We start from the raw sequence: 21,517 nt of genomic DNA, 5'->3' as shown, positions 1-21,517 counted from the left end.
CCCCTAAAATTATGAATCAAAGTATACGCTTTTCATGTGGGGACAAGATATACATTGTGAAACATTTTTTAAAAACCAGGAGATGAGTAATGTACTCATCTCATGCTGTTTGGGTTTTCTGTGTTTTCATCGGTGAAAGATATCACATCATACCTTATGATCTCTGGCAGTATTTGGTTGGGACAGTCCACTAGTTCGGCGAATTTTGTTCTTGCTTTGTCATCCATCTGGTATAATACTCGGATCTATTGGGTATCGAGAAAAGAAATCATTCCGCTATGTATCAAGGGACCTTCACTGCTTCTTGTAGTGCTCCGTTATGGACAGCTTGGATCTTCTTTTTGTTGATCTTGAAAGCCTGTCCCCATGAGAGAGATGCGTATGGGCAGTATGATGCTATTAATGAGCCTTGTCTTTGTTCTGAATGTTAATTTTCTTCTTCGTTGATATTGGATTGTACCATTTTTGCCTTCTGTACTGTTCTTGTAACATGAGGTGTGAACATAAGTCCCTTATTCATGGCGACTCCGAGGTACTTTGCTTCATTTAAACATTCGATGGGAGTGTCGAACATATCTAGTTGTTCGGGCGGTCGCTGCGTCTTTTCTTAAACATCAATGCTTGGGTCTGCTCCGGAGTTCCTGCAATTTTTCACGGTCTGCACCATTCTTATAGGGCGTCTTGTGCTGTTTGTAGGTTTCTGGTTGCAATTTTTTGGTTTCTGTGCTTGGCCACTATTAACATATATACAGCCGAGGCCACCATTCTTGGGGCATCGGTTGTATATATGCTTATACAGCAGCGAAGACAGAAAAGCTCCCCGTGGTACTCCTGCCTCCGGAATTAGGACTTCGGATAAGACTTGTCCAATGCAAATCCTGAATTTTTGGTTTGTGATGTACGAAGAAAGTAGTCATCATCCATAATTCTTCATTTTGTAGATCAGTCCTTTGTGCCAAACTCTGTCGAATACTTTGCTTATGTCTAGGAAGGATGCTTCGGTGTACTGCCTATTGTTGAAGCCTGCTGCGATATATTCTGTGAACGTGAATACCTGGTCTTCACTTGAGTGTCTGGTCTAAATTCAAATTGGGCTTCCAGTAAGACCTATAGTTTTTATGTTTACTCTTAGAGCTCTTGAGAATATTACTCTTAAATATACAAAAAAAGATTTCATATAAGTATCGCTTATAGAATGTTTAGATTTAGTTATATACTTAGTCACGACAAAACATCTAAAAGTTGGTAAAGTTGTTGTATATTATATTTATTTTTTTATAATATTGACATTATTGCTAGAAGCGCAACTTAAAATATTTCACTAGATAGAGAATGTACAGAATCATCAAAATCAATTTTCGGTTTTAAATGAAATTGAAAATCCAATTGACGTTTGCTCCTGAATCGTTTGTTTCTTATGTCGTCACACAAAGTTTTCTGTGATTCCAAAATATTAATTATATCTGGTTTGATATCTCCTCCATTGGTGAATAATCCAATAGCGCTTAAAGCCTTTTTATTTGCTTGTGACAGCTCCTTACTACTTAGTTGAAAGGGAAGTGTCTTCTCAACATGCTCTTTGATTTCTGGAACTCTAAAAATAAATTTTTCGATATAGTAGTCCAATTATTACAGTTTTAAAATAATAACCAGCTCTTAGCTTATATTACATTACGAACAACTGTTAAGAAGAGAAAAGAATTAAGTACAATCGATACCTGGTGCTAATTTTTGGGTATTTTAAGAAAGCATTTGGCATAGCAAAATTATTCGTTGTTTTGAGAGCTCTAAAGAAATGCTGGATTTACCACCATTCTTCTTCTTCTTAAGGTGCCCTTTCCATTACCGAAGGTTGGGTATAACTACAGCAAATTGCTCTCTATCTTGAGCTGTTCTTAGTATCGAATGTGTGTCCATGCCTGTCCAGTCTCTTACATTTTTCAGCCAGGAGCATTTTCTTCTTCCTGGACCTCTTCTTCCTTCCACTTTCCCTTTCATTATCAGTCGTAGGAAGTTGTATTTTTCTCTTCTGGAAATATGTCCTATAACTCGTTTTTCTGGTTTTTACAATATTTAGGAGTTCTCTCTCAGTCTCCATTCTTCTCAGCACCTCGTTGTTGGTCACGTGCTCTGTCCAAGAGATCTTCAGCATCCTTCGAAAAACCCACATCTCAAAGGCTTCTACACGTCTCATACTTGTGATTCCGAGAGTCCATGTTTCCACTCCGTATAGCAATATGGAATAAATAAATATTTTTACAAATTGGTATCGGATATCCAACGATAAGGTAGAGTTTGTTAGGAATTTTTTCATTCTTTGAAAAGCGGACCTAGCATACTCTATACAAGCACGTATTTCAACTGCGTAGTCAAGATCGTTTGTTATCCAGCAACCAAGATACTGGAATTTTTGTATGGGTTCTATCTGTTTGTTGTATATACGAACATTAATGTCGGCATTTGGTGCACGTGTAACGGCCATTAATTTTAATTTATTTGTGTTTATATTCAGCCCCAAGCTGCCCTCTACCAAGCCCTCTCTGGTTATGGCATTCAAAAGTCGTTGCAAACCCTTACATATTCTCCGTTGATTTTTATTCCTTCTTCAATATTTTCCAGGGCATTTTGGAAGATCTTTTAGAAATATATATTAAACAATAGTGGAGAAAGTACACAGCCCTGTCGAACTCCTCTTTTTATTGACATTTCTGCTGTCATACGATTGTCTATTTTAATCAACGCGCGACGCCATTTGATCCCAATATAGGTTTTTAATAAGGGCCACCGTGTTATGGTCTATACCATGTTGTGTTAGGGTTTCTATGGGTTATGTGTGTTTTACTCGATCAAATGCTTTTTCGTAGTCGATAAAACAGAGAAACACGTCTGTTCGTTGATCTCGGAATTTTTGTAGTGATATCTGGAGGCCAAATAATGCCTCCCTCGTACCAATCTCCATACGAAATCCAAATTGATCGTCGCTCAGATTTATTTCGCATTCTTTGTATATACGTTGATGGATAATGTTGAGTAAAATTTTCAGAAAATTGCTCATCAGGCTAATTAATCTGAACTGTGAGCATCTATTTGCTTTATTTTTCTTGGGTATAGGTATAAATGTCGATCTAAGTCAGTCTTCTGGAAAGATTCCAGTGGTATATATTTTGTTAAATAGTAGTATTAAGGCCTGCAGATTGTCTTCATCGATAAGTTTTATTATCTCTACATATATCTCATCTGGACTGGTGTCTTTTACTATATTAATTTGTGGTTCTGTTCTCTCATCATCAAACTGATCTTTGATATATTTTCCCATATATCTCCTACATTTTCTGGTCTAGATGCTATTTGGTTGTTATCATCTACTAAAGTTGTTGCAGGGAATTTTTTTTCATATTTGTGACTTCCTTAATCTTTTTGTATGCATTGAATTAGTCATGTTTTTTTAGTAATTCCCTCAGTTCCTCACATCCGCCGTTCATCAATTCTTCTTTGGCTTTCCTGATTTTGTTTCGGATGATTTTCCGGGTTTATTTATATTTTACTTCATTGTGGTATTTGTAAGATCTTCTTATGTCCATCAGTTCTAGGATTTCTTCTGTCATCTATGTATTCTTTGTTTTTCTTGTGTTGTCTTGTAGTTGTTCTGTTTGCAGGTATAGTTGTGATTGTTGTTTTGAAGGAGTGCCAAATACTTTCTACTGATTCTTCTGCTACCGCGAATGCTTCACTGAATTTTTCTTTGAGTGTATCATTGAGTATTTTCTCCATACCTGCCTGTACTGCTAAATCTTTAAGTTTTTCGAGGCTAGGTTTTATCTTCTCTCTGCGTTTGATTTTCTTCAGTTTAATTGAGATTTTACTGATAAAAGGATTGTGGTCGGAACCGATATCCGTCCCCAGATATATTTTAACTGCCCTGATTTCACTTCTATAACGCTTGTCAATTATTAATATATAATCAATCTGGTTTCTTATTATGTGGTTTTGATTATCTCCAGGTGCTTTCCATGCATATAATTTTCTTTTTTGTGATCATTATATTTTCTTCTTCTTCACCTACTTTGGCATTAAAATCTCCCATAATAATGTTTACAGCATTTTTCTTTGCGATCTTAATTAGCTATTTGATCTCTTGGTAGAACTCTCGTATTTCTCTTTCTGGTTTTACTCCTGTAGAAGCATATACTTGAACAAAGTTAATATTTCGAGGAGCGGTATTAATTTGTAGCATACCTACTCTATCAGATGTAGGTATAAAGTTCTTTACACATTTACTGCTTTTCTCGTCCACTATAAATGCCACTACGTTATAATAATGAGGATCGTTATTACCAGCATAGTATATCACATGGTTATCGATGTTTGTCTGTCCAGATCCAGGCCACCTAACCACTGACTCCGAGAATGTTGACTCCTATTCTTTTCAATTCTCTCACGATGTTATGAGATTTTCCTGGCATAAAAAAAGATTTTGCATTCCAAGTTCCAATTGTCAATGTGTCATTTTTGTTTTTCACTTACAGGTGGTTCCTAGCATTTAACGTGGAGATTATTAGCACCCCTTGACCATTTAAGGTCTGCCACGGACTAGGGGTCTTTTGTTTTCCATAACTTGCCCTAGGCATAATATCTTGAGTATATTTAGTGTATTGGTTTCTCCTTGCCTTACACATCGCAGTATTATAACCGATTAAACCAATATCTGATTGTCATATAAGTCATTAGTCTCAATAAGTCATTCTTCTCTAGCCTTGAAGTTAATAATGGCATAGCTGCTGCCCTATACTATGTCCTCAGTTGATCCGCGGGTGCTTATTTGGCGAACCTTATTCATACCTATCCTATATAATATACAGGACGTCACCTATCAGCCATATGAGACGCGCCGTGTCGGGGTTGAGGACTTCCTCGCCCAGTCTATCTCATGCCGACTGCCGAGTGCTGAAGAATCTCTACTTAGTTCAGACCTCTTCTTCCACAAAAGCTGAGACCGGCTACCATTACACCAATATTATTTGACACATAATTCAAACGAAGATGGATTGAAATTAAGAGCTACATACTCTATATATATTGATTTGATAAGGACAGATTTCCTTTATATATATATATATATATATATATATATATATATATATATATATATATATATATATATATATATATATATATGGAATATATTCAATGGTTGAATAGCAGAGGTTTTATCGGTCAATAATTGGCAAATAAAAGTCGTCAACTACTTTATTGCTTTATTCGAATACGTTTCGCTTTTTCTTTTTAAAAGCATCATCAGTTCACTACAAATAAAAAAGATTTTAGAATATAAGTAAACAAACCAACAGGGTTCATACTTACAAAAACAATTTGTAGGGTTTTTTAAAGATGTTATAAAAACTCTACGATAACTTAACATTAAAGATTAAAAACTAAACGAGAGAAACGAAACAAAAAATACAAGTAAAACTGTAAGAACATTAGTTCATTTAATTTTAACTGATGGCTTCATTAGAACGTTGGTTTAAGCTCTTTCGAGGGTCAAACCACACTAATCTTTTCGATTGTTTTGGATCAGCTCGTCATAATTTTCACATGTGGCTTGTTTTCGTCCATGTGTTTCTTTGGAATGCATGGTGCAGATTACGATTATTAAGGAAATTATCAAGCGGAACAGGGACGGACCTTTTAAACAAGAATTCATTTATTCCTTTTTCTTAAAAAAAAAAAAACAAACCAACAAAAAAAAAAGAAAAAAAAAGGAGAAATTTGGAAAGAAAAATGGGATTGAAGTTACTGTCTTGTACGGGGTTTATTTTTATTTATTTTGTATGATGAGGGAGTGATCATCATACACATCAACAACTACTAAGCTGGGTCGACAGAGTTAGAAATGAGACGCCTGAACCAAAAAATACAACTGGTTAATACAATAAAGAGACTCAAGTTGAAATACTTCGGTCACATCATGAGATACCTTGAAAAATATGAACTTTTACATCTGAATATTCTTTGAAATATCTAAGGTAAACGTGGTCCTGATAGAAGAAGAACATAATAGCTGAAAAATCTAAGACACTGGTAGGGAAAATCGACTACATCATTATTTAGAGCTGCTGTCAATAAAGCCACGATAGCGAATATGGTAGCCAACATGATATCTAACGATCGATAACGGTCATGAAGCTAGAAGAAGAAGATCATGACCAATTATTTGCAAGGATAACAAAATTAAGAGAAATTAGAAATGGACATTCTAAAAGATTAAGAAGAAAGAGATTTAAGGCTAATAACAAACCTTTATTACAATCAGCGAGCAATAGTACGAATTGAAAAAGAGACATCTGAAGAAATAGAAATAAAGAGAGGAGTCAGGCAAGGCTGCATACTATCACCTCTATTATTTAACGCTTATTCTGAAGAGGTAATTCGAGAAACTATGGAAGATGAAAGAGTCGGCATAAGAGTAAATGGAGTCTTAGTTAACAACATCAGATATGCAGATGATACAGTAATAATAGCCGATAGTTTACAAGACCTGGAAAGACTCATAAGTAAAATAGTAATGTGTAGTAGGGAGTACGGACTCTCGCTCAATATCAAAAAGACGAAGTTTATGAAAATTTGTAAAAACAACCATAATACTAACTAAATCTTGATAGTAGAGGACCAGCAGATCGAAAGAGTAAAAAAGTACACTTATCTAGGAACACTTATAACAGAAAATAATGACTACACTGCAGAAATCAAAGTCAGAATCAAAAAAGCACGTTCTAATTTTATGAAAATGAAAAAGGTCCTATGTGGCAAAGATTTAACATTAGCTCTTAAAGTACGCCTAACAAAATGTTACGTATATAGTGTACTATATACGTAAATTAAATCTAGACACAATGAGACGACATAACGCCTTTGAAATGTGGACCTATAGAAGAAATATGAGGGTTTCCTGGGTAGATAGAGTTACGAACAATAAAGTACTGAGAAGAATAGGTAAAGAGAAGGAAGTTGAACTTACAATTAAAGAAAGAAAGCTACAGTATCTTGGACATGTGATGCGGGGCAAGAAGTATGGCATCCTGCGACTCATAATGCAAGGAAAGATAGATGGCAGAAGAAGCATCAGAAGAAGACGAATTTCATGGCTTAAGAACCTGAGAGAATGGTTTGGATGCAGCTCAAAACAACTATTTAGAGCTACTGCCTTATAAATTAAAATAGCTATGATAATTGCCAACCTCCGTAGCGGAAATGGCACATGAAGAAGAAGAAAAGATCAAGAAAAGAGGGTATACGAAATAAGAAGATGCGTGAGTTCACGGAAGTTAAACATACCATAATTTGGGATTTTAAAAGCGAACGACTCAGACGGTATGGTCATGTGTAGAAAATAAAAAAGAAATACTTGATTAACAAATACTTTACCTTTCAACACATTTTTTAAACTTGACAGTTTGATGTCTCCTTTCAAATTGTTCATCGTCAAGTATTACACTATCTGTATCAGAACTGTCTTCATAAGTGATATTTTGATTTTCCTGACAAATAAATGATTTTTTCACAGATATCCTGTCAAACATGTTTTTAACTTTTTTTGTCGTAGTAGATTTTATGTTTTGAAGCAATGTTATATCTGAAAGATGTATCAACTAATCAGTGTTAATTCAATTAATTAAATTAAAGCTTATCTCTTACTAACTAGGATGCCTCATTTACATCTGATATTAATGACAGTTTTGAAATTCATGGCAAACTACAATATGTATATCGTAGAGCATATTTATGCATTATTTATTTTTCCCCTTGTTATAGAATGAAAATACAAGACAGTGGATAAGAATAAATAAATGGATAAAAATTAAGCGCTTCCTATATATAAACTTAAATAAAACAAAGTTTGTGTAAGATATAATCGAACTTTTTTTTTATTTGACAGGCCTCTCGATGGCATTATGTTTCGAATAAGATTGTTAAAATATTCACTGTGGCTTTGCTGGCATAGATTATGTTGGCTTTGAGGTCCTTTGTGGTTTGTGACTTATTCACAGGGATCTGGAACTTACAAACACCTCACAAGACAGAGTGTTACGGGGTTAAATCGTATGATCTCAGTGGCCAGTTCACATCACCTCCACGTGAGACAACCATGCCAACAAATCACTCCTGTAGAATGACAATATGGCAAGAGATGTGTGGCACATAGTTATGACGCAAGAACAAGGTCTAACATAGGTCTTCTTCTTGTATTCAGTGTCTTCTGTGTAGGTGGCTGATCAACATCAACTGCGTCCCACGCTTCTTCTTCCAACGATCTTTTCTTGCATAATAAGCTGTAAGAACTTATATCTTATGCCTCTAGAGACGTAGCCAAGAAACTCAAGTTCTCTCTTCTTTATAGTAAATATAATTTTGGGTTCAATATTTAGTCTTTCCAGTACTGCCTGATTTGTGACTCTATCCGTTCAGGAGACTCTGAGAACGCGCCTGTACAGCATCATTTCAAAGATCTCTAGCTTTTAAAGAGTTCCTTATTTAGTGTCCAACTTCCAACATCGTAGAATATGGAAAATATATAACACCTAACCCTTCTAATTCTTAGAGTCATAGAAACATACGATGCTGTTAACAGTTTTTTCATTTTAACGAACGCAGTTTGTGCTTGTATAATGCGTAAACCAATTTCTTCTGAATGTTGCTTAGCCTCGTTGATAATAGATGCACCATATTTGTACCGCGAAACCCGGTCAATGACCTGTCTATTAAAACCTAATTGTCTTACAGTGCGTCTTACCTATATATATTTTATCAAAGAGACTCTAAAGGTCTTCCAAATTCTTGACTATTATAGCTGTTGTGTCAGTATATCTCATGTTGTTAACAAAAACTATATTTATCGCTATTCTAGCTGACGCATCCTCTAAGGTTTCGCGGAAAATATTACATTCAGATTATAGATTAAATCACCATAGTATTTGCGGATAACCTAAAAGACCTACAAGTCCTTATGAACAAAATCACGTATTACAGTCAACAATATGGAGTCAATATAAATGTAAACAAAACAAAGCTCATTATAATTAGCAAGAAAAAGATAACAGGTCAACTCTACGTCAATCAAACCCAGTAGAGAGAATGACGCATTAGAACTACCTCGACATCATAATAAATGAAGAATGAACCAAAAACTAGAAGATAAAAGCGCACATCGAAAAAGCTAGATCCATCTTTAACCGGATGGAGTCCTTCAAGAACCACAACCTTTCTCTTGATATAAAAGTAAAAATACTGCGATGCTATGTCTTCTCTGTTTTTTATGGTGTTGAAGCTTGGACCCTGAACGAAGGTATGTGCAGAAGATTGAAAGTATTTGCGATGTGGCTATATAGAAGAATACTTAAGATCATGTGGACTAACTGAGTCACAAATGAGGCGAACCTCATTACGAGAGATACTGATCATCATAAAATCTCGAAAGTTATAATACTTTGGACACATTATGCGAAATGAATCCAGATATGCCCTCCTACAAGCCATTTTGTAAGGAAAAATATTTGGAAAGCGAGGTCCACGAAGAAGAAGAACATTCTGCTTAAAGAGCCTCAGAACCTGGTTCAACATAACATCTGTGCAGCTTTTCTGCGCTACTGTAGATAAGATAAAGATTGCCATGATATTCGCCAACATTCGTCACGGATAGGCACATTAAGAAGAAGATAAATTAAATGACATTGGTGAGAATACATCCCTGTCTTACGCCCTTCTAAATACATATTTTCTCTGACAGGGAGCCTTCGAGTTTTATTCTTGCCGTTTGACCCCAGTATAGTCTTGATATCATTTGATCATCTCAATAATCAATGTTTAGTTTTTGCAAGATATCCAGTAACTTCTCGTGCTTAGCATTGTCAATGGTCTTAGAATAGTCAATGAAGCAGACATACATATCTTAGTTGACATCTGTGCATCTCTATACCAGTACATTAAAGGCACACAGCACTTCTATGGTTCCCAAAGTATTGTGGAATCCGAACTGTGTATGTGATGTTTCACTTTCACATTTATTGTAAATTCTGGTATGTTTAATTCGTAGGAACACCTTAATGTATGACTCATTAGGCTCATAAGCATGTAATCATCACAGTTGGTAGGACGGGACTTCTTTAAAATGGTGAGAAATGTGGAATTGGAATTCCATTCAATTGGAATTATTTTAGTTCTATATACACAATTTAATAGGTTCACCAAACCAGAAATATATTTATCGTCCAGTTTTCCTGTGCGTTCACAGTAAATCTCATCTGGCCCTACTGCGTTGACACTTTTTTCTATTTTTATAGCTTGTTTTATCTCATCAAGTGTTATTGGAGGTTCATCTTCCAAAAGTGTTAAGACGAAATTCCTTGATTCATTATCATTGAAGAGCTGAAATATGTAATTATTCAAATATATAAGTTGTTCTTCTAAATTCATGAATATTCTACCGTTTTTATTACCTAATATGTTTGTGTCTTGTTTAAATTCAAAACCGACGAATTCCTTAATTTTCTTATGAACTTTTCTTTGCTTCCTTAATTTAGTTTATAATGACATTCTGAATTTTGTTGTATTCTACACCATTCTTGCATTTATGTTTCTTACGTTCATCCATTAGAGTCAAAATCTCCTGAGTCATCCATTTTTTTCTGGTGATCATTTCTATTTAAAGTTTAGTTTTGAGTGTTTATTGTTTGTATCTTTAATTTTTGACCATTGTATATGTGGATCTGCTATTATGTGTTCTACTTCTTTTATATCTTGGAGTTATAATTTGAGCAGTATATGGTTCTTGTAATTTTGTAATATCAACTTTGGTATAATTATTATGTTGTCGCCATTTTCCTCTTAGTCGTATTTTTATGTCCATTACCACAGGATTGTGATCGAATGCAACATCGTTGACTGGGTAAGTCTCTACTAATTTTATCCCATTTCTTAACTTCTTACTGACGAGAATGTTATCAATTTGATTTCGGATTATTTTGTCCTTTTTGTCTCCTGGTGCTTTCTATGTGTATAATCTTCTCTTTGGCAGCTTGAATAAGGTGTTGCTTACTATCATTTGTCCTTCTATATAAAACTACAATAGCCTCTCTCCCCTCTGGTTTCTTTAATATATTGCGAACTTCCCAATGTACTCCTCATAACTTCTTTCGGCGATTTTGACATTAGTCGCCCATAAATACTGTAATTTCACGACTTTTTCTTAATTTTAACACATCTTGTAGTTGTTCGTAATATGCTTCAATTTCTTCCTCAGGTTTGTCTGTAACACATGGGTATCAAAAATAAAAAAATTAAACAAATAGTCCGGGATCCGAAGTCTATTTTCACCATTTATTACTAACAAGCTAATTTTTCGTGAGTTTTTTTCTTGTTTATTCTCAAGATAATTATCTAGATTAGCCGAAAAAATATTTGTCCTACAAAATGCAAGGTTTTGTCAAAGAGTTCCCCCTTTCCAACATTTATCATTAACGAGGTCATGAAAATTAATTACTAACCACCTCATTTTTTTCTGTTGGTTAGGTAATATTTATATAATTTAACACCCACATTGTTCGATAAATTGCGTGGTACGTTATCCTGGTCCTAGTGTCAAAAGTTGTCAATACCACAAGATCATTTTTTTATCAGTAACTGTAGGACAAAGGAATCACGTGTTAGGTTAGTGTATTTTTCATCCAAATAAAACAATAGTCCTACTATAAAACATGTATGTAGCGCTAGTCTACAATAATTGTCATTTTCGTTTTCCTATTTGTAATACAATATAAAGTGGAAACATATTTCTTCAAAAGGTTCTGAAACTGTTGGAATTAAGCCACAATTTATTATTTATTCTATTGGCTTTGGATTGCTTGATCCATTCAGCCACGATAGATAACAAATACTGTTTGCTACAATATTAAATATAAGTATATTATATACATATGCGAACATATACGCCCTTATGCACCCACATACATACATAGGTATTAATAAATAAAAAAAAAACAAAAAAAAATGCAAAAAGGAAGTGAAAACATTAAATTGGCCAGTAGGTATACTCTCCACAATTTATTGTAATGATAATTATATATTTAACTACAAAAATTTGAGGTTTCGGTTTTCGTATTGATAATTTGACGTTTTAATGTTTGAGAACGATTTTAGAGAGTTGAGACGAATCTTCAATTTTTATTCTAATTAATGAAGGCAATCAATTTTTTCGAAATATTTTAATTGACAAAAATATTATTGTACTGTATAATCAATAGAATAGATTATTTAATATTTTAAAGGTAAAAATAACTATGTATGTACTGAATAGTATGTATTTACTACAAATAAAATATTATAGGTATAGCACGAGATAATATGTATTGTCGTTAAACGATTAATAGTGCGTATTACTTTTACATAGGTACATCTGTCGTTATGGAGTACCTATGGAGAATTATTTTCAAATTGAGGCAATTTTTTCTTTATTTTTATATTTCTTTTTTTTTTAATTAAAATACTTTCTTTAGTATTTTTTTTATCTCAATTATGTGTTCACAGGTAGTTTATATTTATTTATATTAGTAACCTACTCTAATGTGAGCACAAAAAAAAATGTGATGAAAAGGCCTGGGCGTCTATATTTGTTGCTAGTACACAATGTTGTAGTATTTCTTGATTATGGGTGGACAAAATGTATTGTTGAGTGGAGACCAAGACAAGAAGCATTACGGAGCAGAGGACGCCCACCAACCAGATGGACTGACGACCTGAAGCGGTAACTGGATGCAAGCTGCACAAGACAGAGACAAATGGAAAGAGCTGAGGGAGACCTATGTCCAGCAGTGGAAGCATACCTAGATTAATGATGATGATGTATTTCTTTGGAGGACCAGGATAACCTACCACGCAATTTTTAGGACAATGTGGGTGTTAAATTAAATAAACATTACCTGATCAGTAGAAAAAAATCAGGTGGTTAGTAATTATTTTTCATGACCTACTTAATGATACATGCCGAAAAGGGAGACTATTTGATAAAATCTTGCATTTTGAAGGACAAATATTTTTTCGGTTAATTTAGATAATTATCTTGAGAATTAACAGAAAAATACGCAGATAGTATATATTTTTGAGAATTATCAAATCAACATATTATATTCCTGCTACCTCTGTTAGCTACCACAATCGACAATTTTCGTACAGGAAATGTTTGGGCGTCTCATCGAAACGAAGCTGAAGATTCAACTTAATAGTAATTATTTTTACATTAGATATTTTTACTACAACTTTTGCACGTAGGACCAGGATGTGGGTGTTAAATTATATAAATATTAACTAACGAACAGAAAAAACTCCGGTGGTTAGTAATTATTTTTTATGACCTCGTTAATGATACCTACATGTTCTCTCTTTGAGAAAACCTTGCATCTTTTTGGACAAATCGTTTTTCGGCTAATTTGGATTCTTGAAAATTAACAAAAAACAACCCGTTAGTAATGAATTTTTGAGTGTAGTCAATTTAACATATTTCATACCTGCTACCCTTGTTAGTTACCATTATCCTCATCATCATCTTTGGCTTGACAATTCTCTGTGGTTCCTGGCCTGCTCAAAGATTAGTCGCCATTTTGTTTGATTTCTGGCAACGTGTTTTTCTGATCTCTAGTATCCGCAAGTCGGTCTTAAGTCCATCTAACCACCTAATTCGTGGCTGGCCTCTGCTTCTTCTTCCTATAGGTGCTCCTGTCGTTAGCTTTTTAGCAATCATTCGTATTTTGTGTCCGGTCCATCTAAGTCGCTGTGTTTTAATGAACGTTACGACATCTGGTTCATTAAAGAGTTGGTATAATTAGAAATTAAATCTTTTGCGACTGGCCTTGATCGTTTATAGTTCCAAATATTTTGTGGAGTACCTTACGCTCGAATATTCCCAGAAGTCTTTTATGCTTTTTCGTTAGAGTCCATGTTTCCGCCGCGTATGTGAGGACCCGCCTCATCAGTGTTTTGTATATAATAATTTTAGTTTTTCTTTGGATATTTCTTGAGTGGAATTGTTTTTGGAATCCATAGTATGCACTATTTGTAAGGTTTATTCGTCTTCTAATTTCTTCGCTTCTTTTATTGGTAGTAGTCACTAGCGAGCCAAGGTATGTAAAGCAGTCAACACGTTCAAAGATATGACTTCCAAATGCTGTTTCCCGTTCCTCATTTGCTATAGGAACCTTAGTAACCAACATGTACTTGGTTTTGTCTTCGTTGATGACTAGACCGACCTGTTTCACCGCCGTTTCCAATTATAGGTAATATTGCTCAACATCTCGCCTGCTACGCTCTATCATGTCAATGTCATCAGCGTATGCTAAGATTTATATCGATCTATTGTAGATAGTACCGCCGTCTCTAATTCGTGTGTCTCGGACTGCTTTTTTTAAGGCAATCTTAAATAGAAGGCAAGCCAGGGCATCTCCTTGTCTGAGTCCATCCTTTATCTCAAAGAATCGAGAATTTTCTCCCTGTAACCTAACGCTGGCTTTTAAGTCATACATTGTCATTCTCGTTAATCGGAAAAGTTTTTCTGGTATACCAAACTCACGCATTGATTGGTATAGTACTGTTTTCTTGACACTGTTGTATACGGCCTTGAAGTCGACGAATAGGTGATGGGTTTCAATGTTAAATTCTAATGTTTCTCGAGGATCTGTCTTATTGAATGAATCTGGTCAATTGTTGATTTTTCTGGAGTATATCCGGCTTGGTATTTTCCAACTATGCCAACTGTGTAAAGCCCTGTTAGCTACCAGAAACGTAAATTGTTGTAGGGGTAAAAGTTATACGTCTTGTCAAAATAAAACTACTCACGAAAATTTAGCTCTCTTCCTTTATTCTTAGACTCATAATTTCTCAGGCAGTTAAGAGGGAGGCAAACGCTACTTTAAGTTTGCGGTCGGTGTGAACAATCAGGTATAGATCATTAGCGTATGCCACGAATAGTGTTGATTTTTAAAAATAGTCTTTTTTGTATGCTTAGACATCTCGTACAGTCTTTTCCAGCATTCACATTCGCATTTGCAATTCGCCTTGTATTTCTACTGTGGATATGTTCAGTCCATTTGATAGAGATGTTAAGTTCATTAATGGCTTCATATGATTTACGTCTTAGCACTTTACTATACATAGGAAGTAGGTTTAAATCTACAAAGAGGAAGAACTTAAGGGTAAGTAGTGGTTGATCTCTGGTACTCTGATCTCGCTGGTAAGTAGAGCTAGTAATTTTAGCAGCAGCTTAGTAATTGCTAGCTAAGATTTGGGCGTAGGAAAACCTATTCCACAAGAAATTTATTCTTACAAAATCCACATATAGAGCCAAAAGTTAAGAATAAATCATAAATAAATTGTAGTATTAAATATCTAAATGATTTTAAAAAATATGCGCTATTATAGAAAGAAGGCTTTTTGTAAAAACACGCGAAACTCAAATAACAACCGTGGAGAAAAACTTACAATCAAGATTGAACAAAGTAAAAAGAAAAAATACTTATATGCATCTTAAAAACAAAAAATGCTAGAGATCAGAACAATACTAAGAGGAAATACTAAAATAAACAAAGAATACGATCGAAATACTATGTTAGGTATATAAGAGGAGTTAAAGAGCTTAAAGAGTAAAAGCTTATGATAATATGTACATTCTAATAACAAATAATTATAATCACCTTCAGTCATATTTGGCGCTAATACATTTTTTATTTGACATTTTTCTTTGCTCTTACTTCTGTGCATATTTTGAGAATACTTTACTATATTATTACAAGGTGTAATATTAACAATATTAAACGATGACTTTACCAACGGCATTCTTTTTGTGGGATTATCAAACACTTTTACATTGTCATCCAAAAAGTTATCTTCATTTAAAACATTATCAGATTCACTTTGAGTTTGAAGATTGTTATCAGCATCAACTTTCTGATGGTCTTCTGAAAACTCTTCCGACTTACTCGATACACTGCAATTAGATGTATTATTTTGATTAACCTCATAAGCACTTTTGTTCTGAAATAGGTTTCTGAATTTCGTTTTGTCGTAAATTACATTATTCTCAGAAAAATAACTTGGGTTCAATAAATCCAAGGTAGATTCTGGTACAGTTTCAATAAGAGGTTTGTCTGTATATTGTTCATCTTTATGATTTTCATAATTTTGACGATGAACCATCGTGCCATCAATTAAGAATATGAGAGAAGCGTAGTTTGGTATTTCGGGGAACTTAAATTTATTTTCTTTGTAAGTAAAATCACCACATGCAGACAAATTTTCCATTTTTTTGTTTAAAACCTTATGAAATCTGTTTATAAAATCTATGGCTGATTCGTATGTTTGTTTATTTTCTTCATCGAGAGAAATTTCACTTTTTTCAAAATTTATATCAGAACTGGTCTGCGTGGTAGCATGCTGTTTGTTTGCAAACCTTTCGTTCATCCAAGCTTGAGGGTATGATGCGGATCGGTGAAATGATGATACTAAATAATGTTCTTGTTCCATGTCAAAGACATTGCTAAAATTTTTCGGGCAATGAGGAATTTATATAAACAAGCATGACAGTTAATGAGTGACAGATTATGGATACTTAACACGCCATGTTATTGTGACGTTATGCAGTGGGTGTTTTAGTCCAGGGTCGATCATTTTTGATTTTAATATAAAAAAACAGTATGAAACCCATTGTAAGACGAAGGAAATATAACAAAAACTATGTAAAGAAAAAATAATTTACGGGCGATCTGAGGTCGGGAAGTGGAACGTGGACGGAAGAAGTTAAATAGCAAATTGGTAGGAATAAAAATAACTACTTATACCTTTTGTATTTTCACTTTTTTTAAATATCCTCAAAATTTATGCGAAAAATTAAAATAAACGAGTTTTAAGTATTTTATGTTAGCTTCCACAAAATCAAACAGTTTTTTTACGAAATTTGATGAAAACTTACATTTTTATGTCCCAGACACGGTGTTACTTTTTGCTTTAACATATTTATTTTTTCTCTTTTTTTTTGTCGAAAACTCTACTTTCTAATCGTGTAAAAAATATACATTACTATAGCGAATATTTTCAGAAAATACAAAAACAAAACGGAAAAACTCGAATTAGAATTTTTTTTTAACATTATGTAAAATTTTTAGCTATTTATTAAAATTTACAGTTTTAATTGCTCGAAAAAAGTAAGATTCCATGTAACAGGTTACATTGACAAACAAAAAAATTGCAAATTCTTGAAACAAAGGGATAGCAAAAAACATGCGAAAATAGTTCATTTTTTAAATATAAAAAGTGGGATTTAAAGGCATTTTATCTAAAAAATGTGACTGCTGCATTTTTTTTCAGTAAAAAAGTTGATTCATTAAATTCTATTTACATTCTGGCAATAACTTCCTTTCTTCTCCACATATCCAACATGACGGAGTTCCTCAAAATTCAGTTTTAAGCACATCCTTATTCATTCTTGCGATAAGCAAGTAAGTCACATTATTGTTCCACCAATCGAATGTGTATTATATACCAATGACCTAATAATGTACTGTCATGGTACCTAAATCTAACGCAACTACTAGTAAATGATCTACAAAACAAAGTTGCTTTTCTAGGACTTACCCTCTTCCATTCTAAATCTAAAGTTGGTAAATTTAGCAGAAGAATTATTTCTTTTAACTCTGAAATTACAGTAAATAAGTTTATTAACGGTTGTTGATAATTGCAAAATATTAGGGCTGAATTTGATTGAAGATTAACCTGAAAACAACACATTCAGGAAACTAAAAAAGTTTGCCTAAAAAGATTAAATATAATTGAAACACTTTCACATTATCATTGAGTATGATCAAACTACTTACTAAAACTTTACAGATCACTAATCCATTCCAAGCTCGACTATGAATATTTCATCTATATGTCTGTAACTAAATCAGCCCTAAATTCTCTAAATACATTACACAACACGGCTATCCACCTATGTCTTAAAGCATTCTTTTCTAGTCCGGCAGAAAGTCTTTACGGTAAAGCTAATGAACCTCCACTATGGCTTAGGCGAGAAAATCTTCTCATCTCCTATCATCATCATCATCATCATCTGTGGATCGACAATCCTCTGTGGATCCTGGCCTGCTTTAAGATTAGTCGCCATTCTGTTCGGTTTCTGGCAACGTGTTACCACCTTGTGATCTCTAGTATCCCTAAGTCGGTCTCAACTCCATCTAACCACCTATTCTACCTATATCTAACTCTTCTTCCTATAGGTGTTCTTAGCGTGAGCTTTTTAGCAATCATGTTATCAGACATTCGTATTATGATCCGGCCTCATAATTTCTTGAATGGAATTGTTTTTGGAGTCCATAGTATATCATATTTGTAAGGTTTATTCGTCTTTTAATTTATTCGCTTGTTTTATTGGTAGTAGTCACTAGCAAGCCAAGGTATGTGAAGCTGTCAACACGTTCAGAAATATGACTTCCAAATGCTGTTTCCCGTTCCTCATTTGCTATAGGATCCTTAGTAACCAACATATACTTGGTTTTGTCTTCGTTGATAACTAGATCAACCTGTTTCGCCGCCGTGTCCAATTCTAGGAAGTACTTAACTTCTCGCTTGCTACGCCCTATTATGTCAATGTCATAAGAGTATGCTAAGATTTGTAACGATCTATTGTAAATAGTACCACCGTCTCGAATTCATGTGTCTCAGACTGCCTTCCCCAAGGCAATGTTAAATAGGAGGCAAACCTGGGCATCCCCTTGTCTGAGTCCATGCTTTATCTCAAAAGATCGAGAATTTTCTCCCTGTACCCTGGCTTTTAAGTTAGACATTGTCATTCTCGTTAACCGGATAAGTTTTTCTGGTATACCAAACTCACCCATTGATTGGTATAGTGCTGTACTCTTGACACTGTCGTATGCGGCCTTGAAGTGGACGAATAGGTGATGAGTTTTAAAGTTAAATTCTAATGTTTTCTCGAGGATTTGTCTTATTGAATTCTTCTTCTTCTTCAGTGCTTTATCTCATCCGGATGTTGGCGATCATCAAGGCTATCATAGTTTTGTTGACTGCTCTGCGAAATAGTTCCGCGGAGGTCATCCCAAACCATTGTCGGAGGTTTTTTAACCACGGGATACGACGGCGTCCCGGTCCTCTCCTGCCAAATACTTTACCCTGTATAACGAGTTGAAGAATTCGATATTTTTCTTATATATATATATATATATATATATATATATATATATATATATATATAAGAAAAAGTGCTACATTCTTCCAGTGTATAGTAATACTGGAAGAATGTAGCACCTCACTAACCTCGTCTTGGTTTCTAAACCGAGATCACTGCAGCACAGCAATGATCTCAACTTGATAAATGTAGTCCGTGCCATTTCAATTCTGGATCTAATCTCTTGAGCGTAGTCCCATTGTGAGTTGAGGGTAGTTCCGAGGTAAGTGAATCTGTCGACTCTCTGGATCTCTTCGCTACCTGGCATTAGTGCATCGGGATCTAAATTTGCACGGCTGACAACCATGAATTTTCTTAATATTAAGGTCTAGTCCGTATGTTACGCTCGCAGTTCTGACTCGGTCTAATAAGGCTTGTAGATCATTTAGGCGGGTTGCTAGTAACACAGTGTCATCGGTGTAGCGAATATTATTGATGTATTCACCGTTCACTCGGATTCCCATCTCTAGGTTTGTGAGGGCTTTAGTAAAAATTTCCTCAGAGTATATATTGAAAAGAGTCGGTGAGAGCACACAGCCTTGCCTTACTCCTCGCATGATCTTCACTTGGTCGTTCAGCTGATCTTCGATCTTGATTTGAGCACGCTGGTTCCAGTATAAATCCATGATGATCCGAATATCCTTCTCATCCAATCCTACCCTTTGTAGGGCAGCGAACATCTTCTGGTGCTGACAACGGTCAAATGCCTTGGCGTAGTCAATAAAACAAATATAGACATCACAACTGACATTGCGGCATATATGAAGTCGGATTTGTAAGGTGAAAAGTGCTTCACGTGTACAAAATTGGCATGTATGATTTTAAGAAACATCTTAAGTGCATGACTCATAAGACTGATAGTTCCGAAATCTTCGCATGTTTTCGCAGATCGTATTTTTTTTGGTAATGTTACAAATGTTAACAATAGCCATTCCTCTGGGATATTACCTGAATCGTATATGGCGTTAAACAGTTCAGTTAACTCCTTTGTGCTCACTTCACTCATCACCTTAATAAGTTCAACGGGTATTTCGTCCGGACCTGTGGCCTTACCATTCTTAGACTGTTTTAAAGCTACTTTCACCTCGCTTTCTAGTATTGACGGCCCTGTCATGCAATTTATTTCTGCAAGGTTACCTCGGTAGTTCCAGAAAAGTTCTTCGATGTACATTTTACAGGTCACCAACTTCTCCTTAACTGTCGTCGCCAGGTTCCCGTCTTTGTTTATAAGGAGGTGTGTGTTTCTCCTCTTGTATTGACCGGTGGCTTCTCGAATCTTTCGGTGGATATTTATATGATCGTGTTTTACTTGGAGCTCTTCGATTAGTTTACATTTTTCTTGCATCCATGTCTCCTTGGCTCTTCGTATTTCTTTTTTAATTGTTTGGTTGATTTCTTGGTATTTCTTCGCGTCCCTGTTTTTCATTAATCTTCTTTGGTTCATCATCCGTAGAATGTCATCAGTCATCCATTCTTTATTTTTTACTCTTGTTTTCTTTCCCAGATGTTCTTTTTCCGCATTTAGCATGACGTCTTTGAGATACCTCCATTTTTGTTCTACACTCTGTTCTTGTTGTTTAGCGGTTTCTAGTGTTTCTCTCATTACATCTTTTACGTTCTGACGAACTACGGGGTCTTTTAGAGTGTCATAATCCAGGTTCTGTTTAGGTTTACTTTTGATTAGGTTCTTTAGTTTGAGTTCTATCTGGCCAACTAATGGGTTGTGGTCTGATGAGATGGCTGCTCCTGGAAAAGTCTTCGTCGAAGTCAAGCTGTTCTTGAATCTTTTGTTAATGAGAATAAAGTCTATCTGGTTTCTGATAATATTGTTGGCTGTATCTGCAGGTGAGTTGAACGTATAAAGTCGTCTCGGGGAAGTCTAAACCAGGTGTCAGCAATGGTAAAACCTTCTTCCCGACAAAATTGGATAAGTCGGTCGCCCCTTTCGTTTTTATCGCCTAAGCCGTGTTGTCCGATGATGTCTTCTATTCTGCTTTTGCAAACTTTGGCATTGAAATCTGGTTCTTCTTGGTATATTTCAGTGCTTTTTGTACAAGTGCGTAGAACTCCTCGATATCTACTTCTGGCTTTTCTGATGTTGATGTGTAAATTTGAATGATGTTTATATTAACGGGTCTGCTTTGCAGCTTCATCAGAATGACTCTATCAGAGAGAGATAGCACGCTCATCACAGCTTCAGCGACCTTTTTGCTCAGAATCAACGCTACGTCATTCCAGTGA

General features: G+C 34.8%; 1 protein-coding gene across 1 annotated transcript; it reads right to left on the bottom strand.

The window, feature by feature from the left end:
* Window positions 1-1,231: 1,231 nt before the first annotated feature.
* On the bottom strand, window positions 1,232-16,662 carry LOC140446772 (uncharacterized). Its single transcript, XM_072539361.1, has 3 exons — window positions 15,735-16,662; window positions 7,426-7,633; window positions 1,232-1,594 (listed from the first exon to the last, which is right to left on the bottom strand). Exons 1-3 carry the CDS (start codon window positions 16,561-16,563, stop codon window positions 1,309-1,311), a joined length of 1,323 nt encoding a protein of 440 aa, XP_072395462.1. The 5' UTR covers window positions 16,564-16,662; the 3' UTR covers window positions 1,232-1,308.
* Window positions 16,663-21,517: the final 4,855 nt, after the last annotated feature.

The sequence above is a fragment of the Diabrotica undecimpunctata genome, chromosome 7 (genome assembly GCF_040954645.1).
Source record: "Diabrotica undecimpunctata isolate CICGRU chromosome 7, icDiaUnde3, whole genome shotgun sequence".
Classification (NCBI taxonomy): Eukaryota; Metazoa; Arthropoda; class Insecta; order Coleoptera; family Chrysomelidae; genus Diabrotica; species Diabrotica undecimpunctata.
This window is presented reverse-complemented; position numbering and strand designations above follow the sequence as displayed.